The sequence below is a fragment of the Rhinopithecus roxellana genome, chromosome 15, assembly GCF_007565055.1.
Source record: "Rhinopithecus roxellana isolate Shanxi Qingling chromosome 15, ASM756505v1, whole genome shotgun sequence".
NCBI lineage: Eukaryota > Metazoa > Chordata > Mammalia > Primates > Cercopithecidae > Rhinopithecus > Rhinopithecus roxellana.
The window spans coordinates 5,519,499-5,537,488 of record NC_044563.1 but is presented as its reverse complement, the minus strand read 5'-3'; the positions used below and the strand labels follow the sequence as shown (position 1 = coordinate 5,537,488).

Sequence of the window (17,990 nt, the reverse complement as noted above, 5' to 3'; positions counted from 1 at the left end):
TACTAATTTTTTTTTTTTTTTTTGAGACGGAGTCTCGCTCTTTCGCCCAGGCTGGAGCACAGTGGTGCAATCTCGGCTCACTGCAAGCTCTGCCTCCCGGGTTCACACCATTCTCCTGCCTCAGTCTCCTGAGTAGCTGGGACTACAGGCACCCGCCACCACGCCCGGCTAATTTTTGTATTTTTAGTAGAGACGGGGTTTCACTGTGTTAGCCAGGATGGTCTCGATCTCCTGACCTCGTGATCTGCCCGCCTTGGCCTCCCAAAGTGCTGGGATTACAGGCATGAACCACTGCGCCCGGCCAGTTTGGATTTTCAAAAGCAACTTCCATATTCAAGTGAAAAGTACGAAAACTCACCTCCCAAAGGTGGGCCATGATCGGCGCGTCTGCCCAGGAGTGCTCCGCGTTGATGCCTATCTTCCCGTTTTTGAAGACAACAAACGTGAACGACTTGTCAAACCACCTGTGTGAAACATGTGTGGAACTTAAGTGTTCAACGAGGCAAAAATGAGGAGACACTGCACCTCTCTGCTTCATCCTGGATGGACTAATTTACTTTGCACTTGCCCCTCTAACAGGGAGCGGCTGCTCGGTCTCTGAAGTGAGGATGAAAGTACAGACGGGACACTGAATCCCTCATTTCTTTCCTGTCCCAGACACAAAGATGAGCGCTTAATATCCCGGGAGCCTGAAGTCAGGACCTGTTACTATCACAAGGCAACTGGGGAGAGGTGGGAGGCGCTTCCCGTGGGCATGTGACCCCTTCATTAGCCAATCCTTGGCCCCACCCTGCAGGGGGCTGGTCAACACTTTACAGATAAGGAAAAGAGGACTTGAGATAGCCACGTGCCAACACCCTGGCCTAGCCCTGTGCCCAGCCCTGTTTGCCACTATCCCCTGCCTGAGTCCAGGGACCTGGCAGCCCTGCATCTCATAAGCACCTCCAAACAAAGGTGGTCATGTACAGAGGAGGGAATCTCAGGTTTGCAGCTTAAGCTGTGTATGTGTGACAGTTTTGGCGGAGGGAAGAAAACTGAAGGCTGGCCAGGCGCGGTGGCTCACGTCTGTAATCCCAGCACTTTAGAGAGGCTGAGGTGGACGGATCACCTGAGATCAGGAGTTCATAACCAGCCTGGCCAACGTGGTGAAATCCTGTCTCTACTAAAAATACAAAAATTAGCCGGGCGTGTTAGCACACGCCTGTAATCCCAGCTACTTGGGAGGCTGAAGGAGGAGAATCGCTTGAACCCGGGAGGTGGAGGTTGCAGTGAGCTGAGATCAAGCCACTGCACTCCAGCCTGGGTGACAGAGCAAGACTCCATTTCAAAAATAAATAAAATAAAACTGAAGGTTATATTTTTATGCCACCTTCTTCATTAGCATTATAGATACTTAGGGGTGAGTGTCAGACACATAGGGTATTTCTTCCAAGCTCATGGGCAAACTCCCATCTCTCAGAAAGTAAGGACAGTACCTGTCGTAACATTGGCCATGTAGTAGAGACTTGGCGTAGCTGTCCATCGATGTATCTGGGTCTTCCGTTCTGTATCCTTGTTCAGTTTCATCTAACGTCACGAAGAACGCTGCTTTCTCCACGGCATCAAGAGACTGTTTATTTTTCCCCCGCCCAAAATAGGCCTGGCGACACCTGGCCCAGGGAACTCTGCAGTGAAGATGAAATATGATTAAAGGCAGCCGGACCTGCAGCCATGGAGCGATGTCTCCTGGCACGTGATGTTTGAAATGACACAATCAAACCTTTGCGGTTTTTCAGAATTTCTCGAAGGAAAACTCCATTTTGACAATGTTCCCCATCTGAGACTGTTTGTTGGAAAGACTCTCACCTTCTCCTGGTCTCCAGACCACAGCACAGGGAGCAGTGGGTAATTTTTGTTCAATAAATGCTGACTAAATGAACGGTCAGATTGCAGGCTGGCCCTGTGGGCAAAGCCGCCAGGAAGCAGCAGACCCAGATCACCATGCTCCCTGCTCCCTGACACGTCCATGCTCCCCGACACGCCCTCCCTCCCCTCCACAGGAACCACCCTAGGTAAGTTCCAGCAGCCCAGGTCACGGTAAATGCGTAAGAGTGTGTCCCTCATGCCAGGCTCTGCTCCAAACCTTTTCTGTGTACCAACTCACTGATCTTCTCAATGCTACTATACCCATTTTTCAGATGAGAAAACTGAAGCACGGAAAGATTAGGTCACAGCTATTTTGAGGCAGAGTTGGAACCCAGGTCATCAGCCCCCAAGTGCATGCCACAGATGCCCATGTGACCCCTCCACAGGGTCTCCGTGCCCGTCTTATTTGGAATACACAGAACTGATGTGATGCCCACTTCCTTCTTGGAAGACCCCACCAGCTGGGCTTCCTCGAATGCTCCTGGGTCCCTCTCACTCCAGCTCCTCCAGGGCCGTCTGCCACTGCCCACCCTTCCAGATCGGGGCCATCTGGCTCTCTTCCCACCGTCTTCTCTCTACGAGTGCTTGGATATGGTGGCCCACAGGGCCAATAAACCCAGAAACACGTCAGGCCCCAGTGCACACCCCACTGGGGGGACAAAGGTGATGGTGACGGTGATGGTGGCCGGCATGTATGCAGCCCTTCTTGTGAAGGACTCCCGTGGTTAAGACGCTGGTCTGGCCCTATCCAGAGGGGGCATCGGGATTGAGGCACCTGCAGACCCACAGGGAGCCCAGGCCCCACAGCGCCTGCTCAGGCTCCCCACGTCTCCTCCGCTGGGGATTCCAGGCTCTTGGAGGAGCACATCGGGCAAGCGCATCTTCACCCGAGACGCATCTCCTGCCGCCGCTCTTTCCAGCCTTGTCAGCACCACAGTGGACAACGAACAACGCCAGCTTCCCTGCACACATCCTCCCCCATCTCTCTCCTGCACTCGGGCCTGGCCCTCTTTCAGGACCTCACTACTTGGGCCACCGAAAAATATCCCTGTGTCCAAGGCCCCTCCTCCCTGCCCAACCAGAAGAATCTCCTGCATTAACCTACGTATGCCCCCCGGCCCACTCCACCCTACACCACCTGAAGTGGCCCCTAGTCACAGAATCAAGCTCAAATATGGTTGGGTGCCTGGGACCCTCCCCAGCCTGGCACCGTGGCCCAGCCATCCAGCCCACTCCACAGCTCCTGCTTGCTCTGCTGCCCCAGGGAATGCCGCTCCACCCCCTGGACACCCACTGTCCTGGTCTGCTCCCACCCTCTGCGAGACCCAGCTCACCTGCGGCCCCTGCACGCTGCACAGAACCTCTCTTGATCTTTGCAGAAGGGGACCCGACAGCTGCCCCTCCCGCCTTACTCCCAGAGCAGTTGTCACACTGCTGGAAAGCGGCAGCTCTCAGCCGGGGACAACAGTGTCCCCCAGATGCTGGGCAATGTCTGCAGCACTTCTGGTTGTCACACAGGTTGCTACTGGCAGCCGGTGGGCAGAGGCCGGGGCTGTTGCTCAGCATCTGACGCTGCACAGGGCAGTGCCCCCCACAAAGAGTCACCCGGCCCTGAGCGTGTGCAGCGCTGAGGTGAGAAACCCTACTATACATCACACACCACACCCTCGAGAAAACCAAGCTTGGGTGATTCTCTTTCTGTTTTATTTTTTGAGACAAGGTCTCACTCTGTCACCCAGGCTGGAGTGCAGTGCCTCAATCATGGCTTACTGCAGCCTCGACTTCCTGGGTTCAAGTAATCCTCCTGCCTTAGCCTCCTGAGTAGCTGGGACTATAGGCACGCACCACCAAGCCCGGCTAATTTTTTGTGAGATGGGGTCTCACTCTGTTGCCCAGGCTGGTCTCAAACCCCTAGGCTCAAGTGACTCTCCTGCCTTGGTATCCTAAAGCACTGGAATTATAGGCATGAGCCACTGCGCCCAGCCTGATTCTTTTTCACTGAGGCAAGGAAAGGTAACTAACACAGGGGCGTTGGTTTCAATTTGTTCTGTTTCCTAAATTAATAAACACGCCCACAGCCCTGTAAGAAAGGCTAATCCTGGCCAGGCGTGTGGCTCACGCCTGTAATCCCAGCACTTTGGGAGGCCGAGGTGGGTGGATCACTTGAGGTCAGGAATTTGAGACCAGCCTGGCCACATGGTGAAACCCTGTCTCTACTAAAAATACAAAAATTAGCTGGGCGTGGTGGTGCACTCCCAGCTACTCAGGGGGGCTGAGGCAGGAGAATCACTTGAACCCGGGAGGCGGAGGTTGCTGTGAGCCGAGATAGCGCCGCTGCACTCCAGCCTAGGCAACAGAGTGAGACTCCCTCTCAAAAAAAAAAAAAAGCAAGCAAGCCTAATTCTAGTCCTCACTTCTCCCCGTCCTGGACTCTGGAGGGTTTCCACACACGTTTGCCTGACACACACACAGGAGTGGCCAGGGACTCCCCGCCATGTCCCCACTGCTCTTGAGACCCACCGAGCCGGGAGACCCCAGAGCAAAACAGAGCTGAGGTGGGGAGCCCCATTCCAGGGTTCCACAGGCCCCGACGGGGATGGGCCCTGGTGAGGACAAGCGCCTCCACCACCCCTCAAAACGGGACAAGGGACCCGGGCTGCGCACCTGTCCCCTGCGGTGAGGGCTGCCAGCCTGGCCTCCCCAGGCTGAGGCTCCGAGGTGTTGTCCAGGATCCTCTGCATCTGCTGCTCCATCTCCCGGGGCTTCAGCAGCCGCCCGTCGTGGTAGAGCCAGACCTTGAAGTAGCGCCCTTGATGGTACACGACGATGTGCTTGCTGTCTCTCATGTGTTGGATGGTGTCTGAGCCGGCCGCGGGTTGGAGACACAAAACCAAGAGTCCCAAGTTCACCACGTGCTGAGACGACCGTACCCTGACTCTTTAAAGGGCATGGGAGTCCCTGCTCTGTGTCCCTCCAGGCAGCCTCAGGAGCCTATTCCTCAAGACATTTTAAACGATTAAGGACAGCCTGGAGTTAAAGCTCTGGATTGGATAGGTCTGACTTCTGAGCTCAGCTTGGTCACTCATTAGATTATGACCTCAAACAAATTACCTGAGGCCAGGCGCAGTGGGAGGCTGGGAGTGGTGGCTCACGCCTGTAATCCCAGCACTTTGGGTGAGGTGAGTGGATCATATGAGGTCAGGAGTTTGAGACCAGCCTGGCCAACATGGTGAAACCTCACCTCTACTAAAAATACAGAAATTAGCCAGGTGTGGTGGCGTGCACCTGTAGTTCCAGCTACTCGGGAGGCTGAGGCAGGAGAATTGCTTGAACCCAGGATGTGGAGGTTACAGTGAGCCGAGATCACGCCACTGCACTCCAGCCTGGGTAACAGAGTGAGACTCCGTCTCAGAGAAAAAAAAAAAAGCATGCTTAGCAAAATGGAATATTATCATAAAAAAAAAAATTGCCCAACCCTCCCTAAGCCTCTCTTCTGTAAAATGGAGATCATATGTTCCCCATGTGCACTGTGCAAGAATTTAGAGATGATATCCATGAAGCTCATATAAAGTAGGCACTGGATGGGTGTAGTAACTTTTTATTAATTAATGACAATAGGGCAACTTAGAAACTATTCTGAGAAACATTCTGAGAATTGTTTCTGAGAACCCGAGAAATGTTCTGAGAAAGGAAGTGGAAAATTATGAAACCAAGCCATTCCGTAAAAACTACTATAACAGTAATTTAAGATCCTCAGTAAGCTTCAACATCACACAAATGTGATGAAGTACATTCACTCCACGAATATGTATCAAGTCCTCTTAAGCACTGCTCAGTGGGGACGCACAGTGACAGCTGATCAAGGCAGATCGTCTAGTGGGGAAGACGTAATAAATGCATGGTTAAAAATAGGACAAGCTGCCGGGAGCAGTGGCTCATGCCTGTATTCCCAGCACTTCAGGAGGCCGAGGAGGGAGGATCGCTTGAGCCCAGGGGTTCAGGACTAACCTGGGCAACATGGCGAAACCACATCTCTACAAAAAAATACAAAAATCAGCTGGGTGTGATGGTGTGCACCTGTAGTCCTAGTTATTCTGGAGCTAGGGTGGCAGGATCACTTGAGCCTCCCAAAGTGCTGGAATTACAGGCGTGAGCCACAGCGTCCAGCCTCTGACATTTACATTTCTTTTTCTGCTTTTCTTGGTCATTTTTTGAGACAGGGTCTCTGATATAGTTTGGCTCTGTGTCCCCACCCAAATCTCATCTCGAATTGTAATCCCCATACATTGAGGGAGGGATCTGTAATCCCCACATGTCAAGGGAGCGGGTGATTGGATCACGGGGCGAGTCCCCCATGCTGTGAGTGAGTTCTCACAAGATTGGTGTCACCCTTCTCTTTCCTTTCGACTTGTGAGGAAGGTGCCTACTTGCCCTTCCACCATGATTGTAAGTTTCTGAGGCCTCCCCAGCCATGTGGAACTGTGAATCAATTCAACCTCTTTCCAGGCAGAGGCTGCAGTGAACTGAAATTGCACCACTGCACTCCAGCCTGGGTGACAGAGCAAGACCCTATCTCAAACAAACAAACAAAAACAAAATAGGACAAGTGTCACAAAAGGCTAGAAAGTGTAGGACTGGGACCAGCCTAGCCTGGAGATGTGAGAAAGCCTTGCCACCCCCACTAAAGAAGTGACATTTAAGAAGAACCCGGCCAGATGAAGCACAGAATTCATCAATATTAAGCCCGATCTCTTTTTTTTTTTTTTTCTTTTGAGGCAGAGTCTCGCTCTTATCGCCCAGGCTGGAGTGCAGTGGCGCGATCTCGGCTCACTGCAACCTCTGCCTCCCGGGTTCAAGCTTCTCCTGCCTCAGCTTCCTGAGTAGGTGGGATTACAGGCACCTGCCACCATGCCCGGCTCATTTTTGTAGTGCTGGGATTACAGGCATGAGCCACTGTGCCTGGTCTCCCGCTCTCATTTTTTAAATGTTTACCAAACCAAGGAGGGAGGAGACCTGCTGTGGTTTGCTGAAGGGTTCCTACCAGAAACTTGGACCAAACGGCATCTGAAGCCTTCGCTTTAAAGTCAGAAACAGGACAAGAATGCACACCATGACTATGTATATTCACATTACACTCGGGATGCTGGCCGGGCAGTAAAATAAGAAATAAATAAAATAAAAGATAAAGGTATTGAAAGGGAAATATCAAAGGTGTCATTTGCAGCTATGATTAGCATGTAGAAAATCCAAGAAAACCTATCAGCTATTTAAACCACTAAGAATACAGCTGGGTAGTGGCTGGGTGCAGTGGCTCACGCCTGTAAACCCAGCACTTTGGGAGGCCAAGGCAGGCAGATCACGAGGTCAGGAGATCAAGACCATCCTAGTTAACGTGGTGAAACCCTGTCTCTACTAAAAATACAAAAAATTAACCAGGCATGGTGGCATGCGCCTGTAGTCCCAGCTACTCAGGAGGTTGAGGCAGGAGAAGCTTGAACCCGGGAGGCGGAGGTTGCAGTGAGCCAAGATCATGCCACTGCACTCCAGCCTGGGCGACAGCGAGACCGTCTAAAAAATTAAAATTAAAATTAAATTTAAAAAATGCAGCTGGGTAGAAACTCAGTTTATAAAAACCTTTCACGTTCCTATACCCCAGGGCACAGACTGAACTGTGCCCCCCATTCATACATTGAAGTTCTAACCCCCAGCACCTCAGAATGTGACCTCATTTGGAGATGGGGTCTTTAAAGAGGTATAAACATAAAATGAGGTCATTAGGGTAAGCCCTAATCCTACATGACTGTATCCTTTTAAGAAGAGGAGTTTAGGGCTGGGCGCGGTGGCTCACGTCTGTAATCCCAGCACTTTGGGAGGCCGAGGTGGGTGGATCACCTGCGGTCAGGAGTTCGAGACCAGCCTGGCCCATGTTTTAGTAGAAACCTCGTCTCTACTAAAAAATTAGTCAGGCGTGGTGGCGGGCACCTGTAGTCCCAGCTACTTGGGAGGCTGCAGCAGGAGAATCACTTGAACCTGGGAGATGGGGTTTGCAGTGAGCCAAGATTGTGCCACTGCATTCCAGCCTGGGTAACAGAATGAGACTCGGTCTCAAAAAAAAAAAAAGGAGAGTTTAGGACACGCACAGAGGGACAACCATGTAAGGACACAGGGAGGAGATGGCTGTCCAAGGAGAGAGGCCTACAGAAGGAACCACCTCTGCCAATACCTTGATGTTGGAGTTCTAGCCTCCAGAGTTGTGAGAAAATCGCTGTCGTTGCTTAACCTGCACAGTCTGTGGTATTTGTTATGGTGGCCTGAGCAAATCTACACGCTGCATAACCAACAACTTGAAAATATTCTTGAAAAGGAACTAAACAATAAAGGTGCTTAGAAATAGCTCGAACAAATGATGTGCAAGACCTTTATGGAGAAAAGTATGACATTTTATTAAAATCGCCTAAAAAACAAAAAAAGGGGCCAGGCACAGCAGCTCATGCCTGTAATCCCAGAACTTTGGGAGGCCAACGTAGGTGGATCATTTGAGGCCAAGAGTTCAAGATCAGCCTGACCAGCATGGTGAATCCCTGTCTCCACTAAAAATACAAAAATTAGCTGGATGTGGTGGCACACACCTGTAATCCCAGCTACTAGGGAGGCTGAGGCAGGAGAATCGCTTGAACCTGGGAGATGGGGTTTGCAGTGAGCCAAGATTGCGCCACTACACTGCAGCCTCGGCAATGGAGTGAGACTTGGTTTCGAAAAAACAAACAAACAAACAAACAAAAATAAAAAAATAAAAACTAAAAGCAGAATGTCTGGAATATATAAAGACTTTCTACAAATCAATAAGGAAAAGATATACACCCATTTTTAAAAAAAAAAAATACAAAATATATGAACAATATTCTCAACAGAAGAAACCCAAGTGTCCAGTTGACATTTTAAAAGTTGCTAACCCTTTTGGCAAAAATGAAGGGAAAAGGGTATTTTATAGATTGCTGGGGACGTGAAAGTTGGTAAAAAAACTTTGAGGGTAATTTGTCAATGCCAGTAAGACGGAAAATGTCCCCCAGGGCAGCCGGCAAGCCAGTTCTAGGTGCCTGCTCTAGAGACGGTTTGACCAGTGCACACAGGGGAGAAACATGCACAGAATTCACTGAGTGTCACTTAGAAAAGGAAAACAGGAAAGAAAGAAAAGAGTCACATACTAGAATTGTTTTGATACTCTAATGAAGCACACCATGAATGTCAGTAATGATTGTACTGGAGTGGTGAGATTAGGGCTATATCTTCTGCTAAAAGATTTTCTAAATTTTAGTAGTAATTCCATTATAGAGCAATATATACTATTAAATAGAAAATGCCAGAACTGAAGACCCTTAAGGTAAGTCTATACTTCTTTCCCTTTTTTTATTTTGGGGAATTTGAATGGCCTAATTGGTGAGGACTGTGACTGATGGGATCCACTGGTGGGGATGTCTGAGAAAGTGCGTAGGACTTTGCTCGTTGCTTACCAATGAATGGAATTGCACGTGGTCATATACATTTACATTTCTTTCTTTCTTTTTTTTTTTTTTTTGATAGGGTCTTGCTCTGTCACCCAGGCTGGAGTACAGTGGTACGATCTCAGCTTACTGCAACCTCCTCCTCCCGGGTTCAAGTGATTCTCTTCTCTCAGCCTCCTGAGTAGCTGGGATTACAGATGTCTGCTACCACGCCTGGCTAATTTTTGTGGGTTTTTTTTAGTAGAGGTGGGGGTTTCACCATGTTGGCCAGGATGGTCTCGAACTCCTGACCTCAAGTGATCCACCCACCTCTGCCTCCCAGAGTGCTGGAATTACAGGCGTGAGCCACAGCGTCCAGCCTCTGATATGTACATTTCTTTTTCTGTTTTTCTTGGTCATTTTTTGAGACAGGGTCTCTGATATAGTTTGACTCTGTGTCCCCACCCAAATCTCATCTCGAATTGTAATGCCCATACGTTGAGGGAGGGATCTGTAATCCCCACGTGTCAAGGGAGTGGGTGATTGGATCACGGGGGCGGGTCCCCCATGCTGTGAGTGAGTTCTCACGAGATCGGTGGTTTTATAAGTGTTTGGGAGTTCCTCCTTCACCCTTCTCTTTCCTTTCGACTTGTGAGGAAGGTGCCTGCTTGCCCTTCCACCATGATTGTAAGTTTCTGAGGCCTCCCCAGCCATGTGGAACTGTGAATCAATTCAACCTCTTTCCTTTATAAATTGCCTGGCCTCAGGTATTTCTCTACAGCAGTGTGGAGACAGACTAATTTAGTCTCTCTCCGTTGCCCAGGCTGGAGTGCAGTGGTGCCATCATGGCTCAGCGTGGTCTCAACCTCCTGGGCTTAAGCAATCCTCCCACCTCAGCCTCCCAAGTACCTGGGACTACAGGTGCACCACCATGCCCAGGTAACTTGTTTGTATTTTTTGTAGAGATGAGGTATCACCATGTTGTCCAGACTGGTCTCAAACTCCTGGACTCAGGCAATCCGCCCACCTGGGCCTCCCAAAGTGCTGGGATTACAGGTGTGAGCCACTGTGCCCAGCCTTTGTATTTACATTTCTTTTATTCCCAGTGATGTTGAATGCTTTTCTACAACTCATTAAACATTTCTCCTTCTGTGAACTCCTAGGGGTGCCCATCATTTCCTTTCCAATTAGGATCTTCATGGTTTTCCGGCAGATTTATAAGAACTCTTTACATATTAACCCTGTTCTCTGTTGTGAGCACTTACCCTCAATTTGTTACCTACCTTTTAAAACAGTTTCAAGTATTTTTGAAATATAGAAAACTAAAATCTTTGCGTTACAATATTTGGGTTTTTCCGTTGTTGTAATGAGTTGAGCTGTGTCTCCCCAAAACATACGTCCATGTTCTAGCCCTGGTACCTGTGAGAACCTTATTTCTTAATTGGAAGTAGTGTGTTTTTTTTTTTTTTTTTTTTTTTCCTTTTTTTGAGACAGGGTCTCATTCTGTAACCCAGACTAAGTGCAGTGGTGTGATCACAGGTCAGCTCACTACAGTCTCTACCTCCCAGGCTCAAGTGATCCTCCCTCCTCAGCCTCCTGAGTAGCTGGGTCCATAGGCACACACCACTATGTCCAGCTAATGTTTGTATTTTTTTGTAGTGATGGGGTTTTGCCATGTTGCCCAGGCTGGTCTCAAACTCCTGGACTCAGGTGATCCACCCACCTCGGCCTCCCAACGTGCTGAGATTACAGACATAAGCCACCGCATCTGGCCTGGAAATAGGGTCTTGCTGATATAATTCAATATTAAGATGAGGTCACACTGGACTAGGGTGAACCCCAAATCCAATGACTATTGTCCTTGTAAGAGAGACACACATAGACACAGAGGTGAGGGCCAAGGTGACATGGAGGCAGAGATCAGAGTGATGTGCCTGCAAGCCAAGGAGCACCTGGAGCCCCCAGAAGCCAGAAGAGGCACAAAGGCCTCTGGAGCCCAGAGCCTTCGAAAAGAGCATGGCCCTGCCGACATCTTGATCTCGGACTCTAGCTTCCAGAGCTGTGGCAGGAGAAACTTCTGTTGTGTTAAGATATCCAGTTTGTGGCCATTTATTCCAGCAGCCCCAGGAAACTTACTCAGGCATCATGCTCAGAATGGCTGTCCAGGTACACTAAGTAACTAGGTTTTACTCCAGCATTTCCCTTGCTTATTGATTTGTTTTATTTTTACTTTATATACATATATTTTTGAGATGGAGTCTCACTCTGTCACTCAAGCTGGAGTGTAGTGGCATGATCTCGGCTCACTGCAACCTCCATTTCCTGGGTTCAAGCGATCCTCCTACCTGTGCCTCCCAAGTAGCTGGGATTACAGGTGTGTGCCACCACACCCAGCTAATTTTGGTATTTTTAGTAGAGATGGGGTTTCACCATGTTGGCCAGGCTGGTGTTGAACTCCTGACCTCAGGTGATCCACCTGCCTCGGCCTCCCAAAGTGCTGGGATTACAAGAATGAGCCTCTGTGCCTGGCCTCCCTTATTTATTTATTTATTTATTTATTTATTTATTTATTTATTTGAGATGGAGTCTTGCTCTGTTGCCCAGGCTGGAGTGCAGTGGCCGGATCTCAGCTCACTGCAAGCTCCGCCTCCTGGGTTTACGCCATTCTCCTGCCTCAGCCTCCCGAGTAGCTGGGACTACAGGCGCCCGCCACCTCGCCCGGCTAGTTTTTTGTATTTTTTAGTAGAGACGGGGTTTCACTGGGTTAGCCAGGATGGTCTCGATCTCCTGACCTCGTGATCCGCCCGTCTTGGCCTCCCAAAGTGCTGGGATTACAGGCTTGAGCCACCGCGCCCGGCTATTTATTTTTTTAAACACATAAATATTTACCTCCTGGAATCACTATCAGTGTAGGCCGCATGTCCCAAACTTAAATGATCTTAAGGACATCCCCATACCATGGTACTGACTGAGAGCAGGTGGCAGCCTCCCCGAGACACCCTGACCTGCTTCCCTTTGGGGACACTGCTTGCCCTGGTCGGTGAAGGGGCAACTGCCCCTCCAATCAGGGAGACACTGTGAGACGATGGAAGAACCAACTTCACCTTCCTCCACCTCATTGCCCAACCGCCCCAGGACTGCTGTTGGCCGACACATCTGTTTTTCACGTGTGGAGCTGCAGGGCAATGGACGACAGTGTGTGGCAGGAAGACAGGAGGGGTTTAGCCAGAAACACCGTGAAATCCGTGAACAAACATGGAGTGGGTTCTTTTTTGCTTTTTTGAGATGGAGTTTCGCTCTTGTTGCCCAGGCTGGAGTACAGTGGCACAATCTCAGTTCACTGCAACCTCTGCCTCCCATGTTCAAGTGATTCTCCTGCCTCAGCCTCCCAAGTAGCTGGGACTGCAGGCGCCTGCCACCATACCCGGCTAATTTCGTGTTTTTAGTAGAGATGGGGTTTCGCCATGTTGGTCAGGCTGGTCTTAAACTCCTGACCTCAGGTGATCTGCCCGCCTCAGCCTCCCAAAGTGCTGGGATTACAAGTGTGAGCCACTGCGCCTGGCCAGAATGGGTTTTTAGAGAACCTCTGAAGGCAGGATCAGAGGAAAGGGGAGAATCTGCTTAGGAAAGCCCAGAAGCCAGCTTTTGTGCAAGGCTACAGCAAAGGCTCCCCAGCGACCACCACAGTGCACACTACTGACTAGGGTTTGGTCTGGAAGGACTGGGCTGCAACAAGACACTCAAAGCTCCGGGTCAGCTCTGGCCCTTTCCAGCCAGCTTCCCAAGCAGCCCTGAGGCCCGCCCATCATACAGGCCTGCCATGGTGGTCTTGGGCTCTAGCTCATCAAGTGTCTCTGGGTAGTTCCCTATTCACAGGCACCTGGGGAAATGGGGGAAATGGAGGCCATGGATGGCACAGCCTGGGCCCGTGCCTGGCCTGGATGGTCCCTATGGTGCCTGTTCTCCCTTCCCTGTCATTCTCAAGGATATCCCGGTTTGGATGGTGGCTTATGTGGCCACTCTGCCCAGGTCAGGCAGCTGATACGGGAGTGTCTGGAACACAAATCGACCTTCTCGAGCACGACCCAGTGTGCGCTCCACCACAAACCCTGCCTGTGAGCCGGAGCAAAATGCCTCTGAGGAATTCGGACTCAGGAGAAAAACACTCAGCTGGGCGTGAGTCCGGGAGTTTGAGACCAGCCTGGGCAACACAGCAAAACCTCATCTCTATAAAAAATGCAAAAATTAGCCAGGCATGATGCATGTGCCTGTGGTTCCAGCTACTGGGGAGGCTAAGATGCAAGGATTCCTTGAGTTCAGGAGGTGGAGGCTGAAGTGAGCCGTGATCATGTCACTGCACTCCAGCCTGGGTGGCAGAGAGAGACCTCATCTCAAAATCAATCAGTCAATCAATCAATCACTCTATAAGACAGTCGACAGTCTCCAACCAAAGAGAAATTAAAATCTGGAGATAAGTCAACGACAGTGTCCAGGCCTAAGAAAGACAAAGGAAATTCAGCAGAAGGAACGTTCACCAGCCTACAGTCTCAGGAAGGGTCAGCAAAAATCAATTTGGCCCCTTTGACACTTCCTGATTCTGAGCACAGGGATGGAAAGTGCCCATTCCCCAGGGTGCCCCAAGAAGCTTCACTCACCCGTCTCCTCTCCGGGGATCCGGGACGTGTTAAACATCCGCTCCCACTGCGCGGAGCACAGCGGAATTGTGGACCCCAAGAGACGAATCTGTAACAAAAACACATTTCAAACCCACAGAAGAATCCCACGGAAGAAGAGCTGCAAGCTGGCCGGGCGCGGTGGCTCACGCCTGTAACCCCAGCACTTCGGGAGGCTGAGGGGGGCGGATCACCTGAGGTTGGGACTTTGAGACCAGCCTGACTAACGCAGAGATATCCCGTCTTTACTAAAAATACAAAACTCAGCAAGGCACGGTGGCGCATGCCTGGAGTCCCAGCTACTCCTGAGGCTGAGGCAGGAGAATTGCTTGAGCCTGGGAGGCGGAAGTTGCAGTGAGCCGAGATCGCGCTACTGCACTCCATCCTGGGGGACAGAGTGAGACTCCGTCTCAAAAAAAAAAAAAAAAAAAAAAAAAAAAAGCCGGGCGCGGTGGCTCAGGCCTGTAATCCCAGCACTTTGGGAGGCCGAGGCGGGCGGATCACGAGGTCAGGAGATCGAGACCATCCTGGCTAACACGGTGAAACCCCGTCTCTACTAAAAATACAAAAAATTAGCCGGGCCTGGTGGCAGGTGCCTGTAGCCCCAGCTACTTGGGAGGCTGAGGCAGGAGAATGGCGTGAACCTGGGAATGGGAGCTTGCAGTGAGCGGAGATGGCGCCACGGCACTCCAGCCTGGACGACAGAGCGAGATTCCATCTCAAAAAAAAAAAAAAAAAAAAAGAGAGAGAGAGAAAAGCAGCAAGTTAAGACCACGTGGAAATGCTGAACGTGTTTTCTGTGCAAATTGCTTGGTTTGACTTCATCTTTTCCAATGGCTCCCTGGAATGATTCGTTGGGGGACTCATTAAACCATGCCAGGGTGCAACTTCTTGCACAGTAAAACCCTAAATAACACATTCTAATCTATTTATAACTGACACTTAAAACCAAAGAAATATTTCAGGAAGAAAAGTCTTGTTTCTTACGAGCAACCCACCAGCTAGTATTAGTTCAAAAACAACAAGGGCTTCTTCGAAGGGCAGATTACAGAACTAAAGTACAACAGATGTATATTCATTTAGGAGACACAAGTAGAATTAAATCTCAAAATAATTAGGCTCAGTGAAAGAAACTAGAATTTAGAAAAAAAGAGTGCATACTGTATGATTCCACTTACATAAAGCTTTACAAATTACAAACTAATCTAGAGTGACAGACAGTAGACCGGGGGTCCAGGACCAGGTGGGAGGGAGAGATAACAAAGGGCAGAGGGTTTTTGGGTTGACTGATATATTCACCATCCTGACTGCAGTGATGATGGTTTCTGAGATGCATCAATATACACACATCAGAAGTTATCAAACTCTCCACTTTATAATTTTTCTTTTTTTTTTTTGAGATGGAGTTTCACTCTTATCACCCAGGCTGGAGTGCAATGGCGTAATCTCGGCTCGCTGCAACCTCTGCCTCCCAGGTTCAAGCGATTCTCCTGCATCGGCCCCTCAAGTAGCTGGAATTACAGGCATGTGCCACCATGCCCAGCTAATTTTTGTATTTTTAGTAGAGATGGGGTTTCACTATGTTGGCTAGGCTGGTCTTCAACTGCTAACCTCAGATGATCTGCCTGCTTTGGCCTCCCAAAGTGCCAGGATTACAGGCGTGAGACACTGTGCCCGGCCACAAACTGTATACTTTAAACATGTGCAATATGTCAATTATACCTCTGTTAAGCTGTTTGAAAAGAATTTTTTTAAAGCAATTTGTGTGCCTACTGGTTTGATTTCCTCCCGGTCCAGCTTGCGCCTGTAAAGCAGGATGGCGTGGATGGCGTTGCCGGCTCTTGCTGCCTGGATGTGAGTTGGAAGGACATACAGCAGATCCTGAAAAGCGAAAAAGGTGACATGGAGAGAATTTGCATAGGGAAAGATAAGCAAATTTAAATACATCACAGCACATCCTGCACGCTGTCAAAATATTTCCAGAGATGTATTCAGTTACGTCTGCAATGCTACAAAATAAATGGTAGTTTGATTTTCTACACTTTGTCTTTTACTTTGTAAATGTTTTATGAGAACGGAAGTCCTCCAAAACTCTTGAGCTATTAAAGATAACTATTCGCACCAAATACCCTCATATAACACAGAGAAAGGAAAGCAAAAATTAGTCAGGGAGCAATTAGACAATCAGGAAGTTTTCTGGATGAGACACAATGAAAGGTTGAAATAATTGTTTATACAGAGCTGTGCCTGCAGCTTTCTAAATTTTGAGACCCTGTTCCAAATGTCTACATTTTCCACAAGTGGAAGAAAAGGCCAAGGAACACAGGTCTAACCTACATTTTGGAAGAGTCTATGTCCACACCATGTCCCCAGTGATGTAGAAAGTGCCTCTGTTTGTAGGAAATGAACACGGGTCTCCTGGGGGGGAAGGGCATCAGATAAACAGCTCACTTCCAAACAGAGCAGGAAAGGAAGTTCTACAGACTACACTGACGGTTTTTCTTTCAGTCTGAGATTATTTCAGATGGGGGAAAAAAGTTAAAAGAAAGGAAAATTTTGAAATGAAGAAAAACAGAAAGAAAAAGCAAATGATAGGCTGGGTGCGGTGGCTCACGCCTGTAATCCCAGCACTTTGGGAGGCTGAGCCGCACGGATCACCTGAGGTCAGGAGTTTGAGATGAGACTGTCCAACATGGCGAAATCCTGTTTCTACAAAAAATACAAAAATTAGCCAGGCGTTGTGGCAGGTGCCTGTAATCCCAGCTACTCGGGAGGCTGAGGCAGGAGAATTGCTGGAACCGGGGAGGCAGAGGCTGCAGTGAGATGAATTGCACCACTGTACTCCAGCCTCGGCAACAGAGCAAGACTCCATCTCAAAAAAAAAGGAGGGGAAAAAAGAAAAAGTAAATGATAAAAAATAAACAAGGGAAAAAAATAAAAGGAAGTGAAGGAATGGAAGGAAAAGGAAAGAGAAGAGTTCTCTTTGCCAGTTATTAAAGCAGTGGTCGAGAACCCAAATTAAGGGCCTTCTAACCATCCATGCTTTGAAAGACAAAGCCCAGGAAACCAGAAACTACCATTGATGCACACCCCTTTGGCGTCTCAGAAAACAGTAGGGTGAAGCGTAGTGCACTGGTGGTAGGATCTTGGCCAACCCACTGTCCCTGAGCTCTAGGGGTTCTGCAGGGATCTTAAGGCCGCTGTGGCACTAACTTCCAGTGCTAAGTCATAATAACAGCAGGACAGGCTGGGCACGGTGGCTCACACCTGTAATCCCAGCACTTAGGGAGGCTGAGGCTGGCGGATCACGAGAGGTCAGGAGTTCGAGACCAGCCTGGCTAACATGGCGAAACCCCGTCTCTACTAAAAATACAAAAATTAGCCAGGCGTATTGGTGGGCACCTATAATCCCAGCTACTTGGGAAGCTGAGGCAGGAGAATCACTTGAACCTGGGAGGCGGAGGCTGCAGTGAGCCAAGATCGTGCCATTGCACTCCAGCCTGGTGGACAAGAGCAAAGCTCCATCTCAAAACAAAACAAAACAAAAAAAAGCAGGACAGGTACAGCACAGTGAGGAATTCCTGTTTGCCAGAAACTTATTTTTGCAGCCCAAATCCCCCTGCAGTAGCAGAGCACCCTGGGCTACTAGGCTAATACTGAAGGGTACTCACAGGGTTCTCCAGCCTGGAAGCAGGACAGAGAGGAGCATGAGCCAGTCCCCAGAGTCTTCCCAGGCCGTCCACAGGCCTGTGAAGACGCCACCTCTGTGGACAGACCCGCCGCCCCACCGTCCTCGTCAGACGGCAGCCTGGGCAGGGGCACTCACCATGGCATAGTAGTTGCTGTTCACCATGAGCGGCCCTCGTCCTCGGAGGTAGATGTACTCCTCCCACCAGTCGCTCACCTAGTGGGCGCAAACACCAGACAAACC

General features: G+C 49.6%; 1 protein-coding gene across 2 annotated transcripts in view; it reads right to left on the bottom strand.

The window, feature by feature from the left end:
• CPT1A (carnitine palmitoyltransferase 1A) overlaps positions 1 to 17,990 on the bottom strand; it is an 84,179-nt gene that overhangs the window by 22,975 nt on the left and 43,214 nt on the right. For both annotated transcript variants that reach the window (XM_010358429.2, XM_030917846.1), the window contains exons 7-12: positions 17,886 to 17,963; positions 15,833 to 15,940; positions 14,042 to 14,129; positions 4,570 to 4,765; positions 1,476 to 1,664; positions 359 to 464 (exon numbers count right to left, since the gene is read on the bottom strand). In XM_010358429.2, coding sequence (XP_010356731.1) covers positions 359 to 464; positions 1,476 to 1,664; positions 4,570 to 4,765; positions 14,042 to 14,129; positions 15,833 to 15,940; positions 17,886 to 17,963 — 765 coding nt within the window. The remainder of the gene's footprint in view (positions 1 to 358; positions 465 to 1,475; positions 1,665 to 4,569; positions 4,766 to 14,041; positions 14,130 to 15,832; positions 15,941 to 17,885; positions 17,964 to 17,990) is intronic.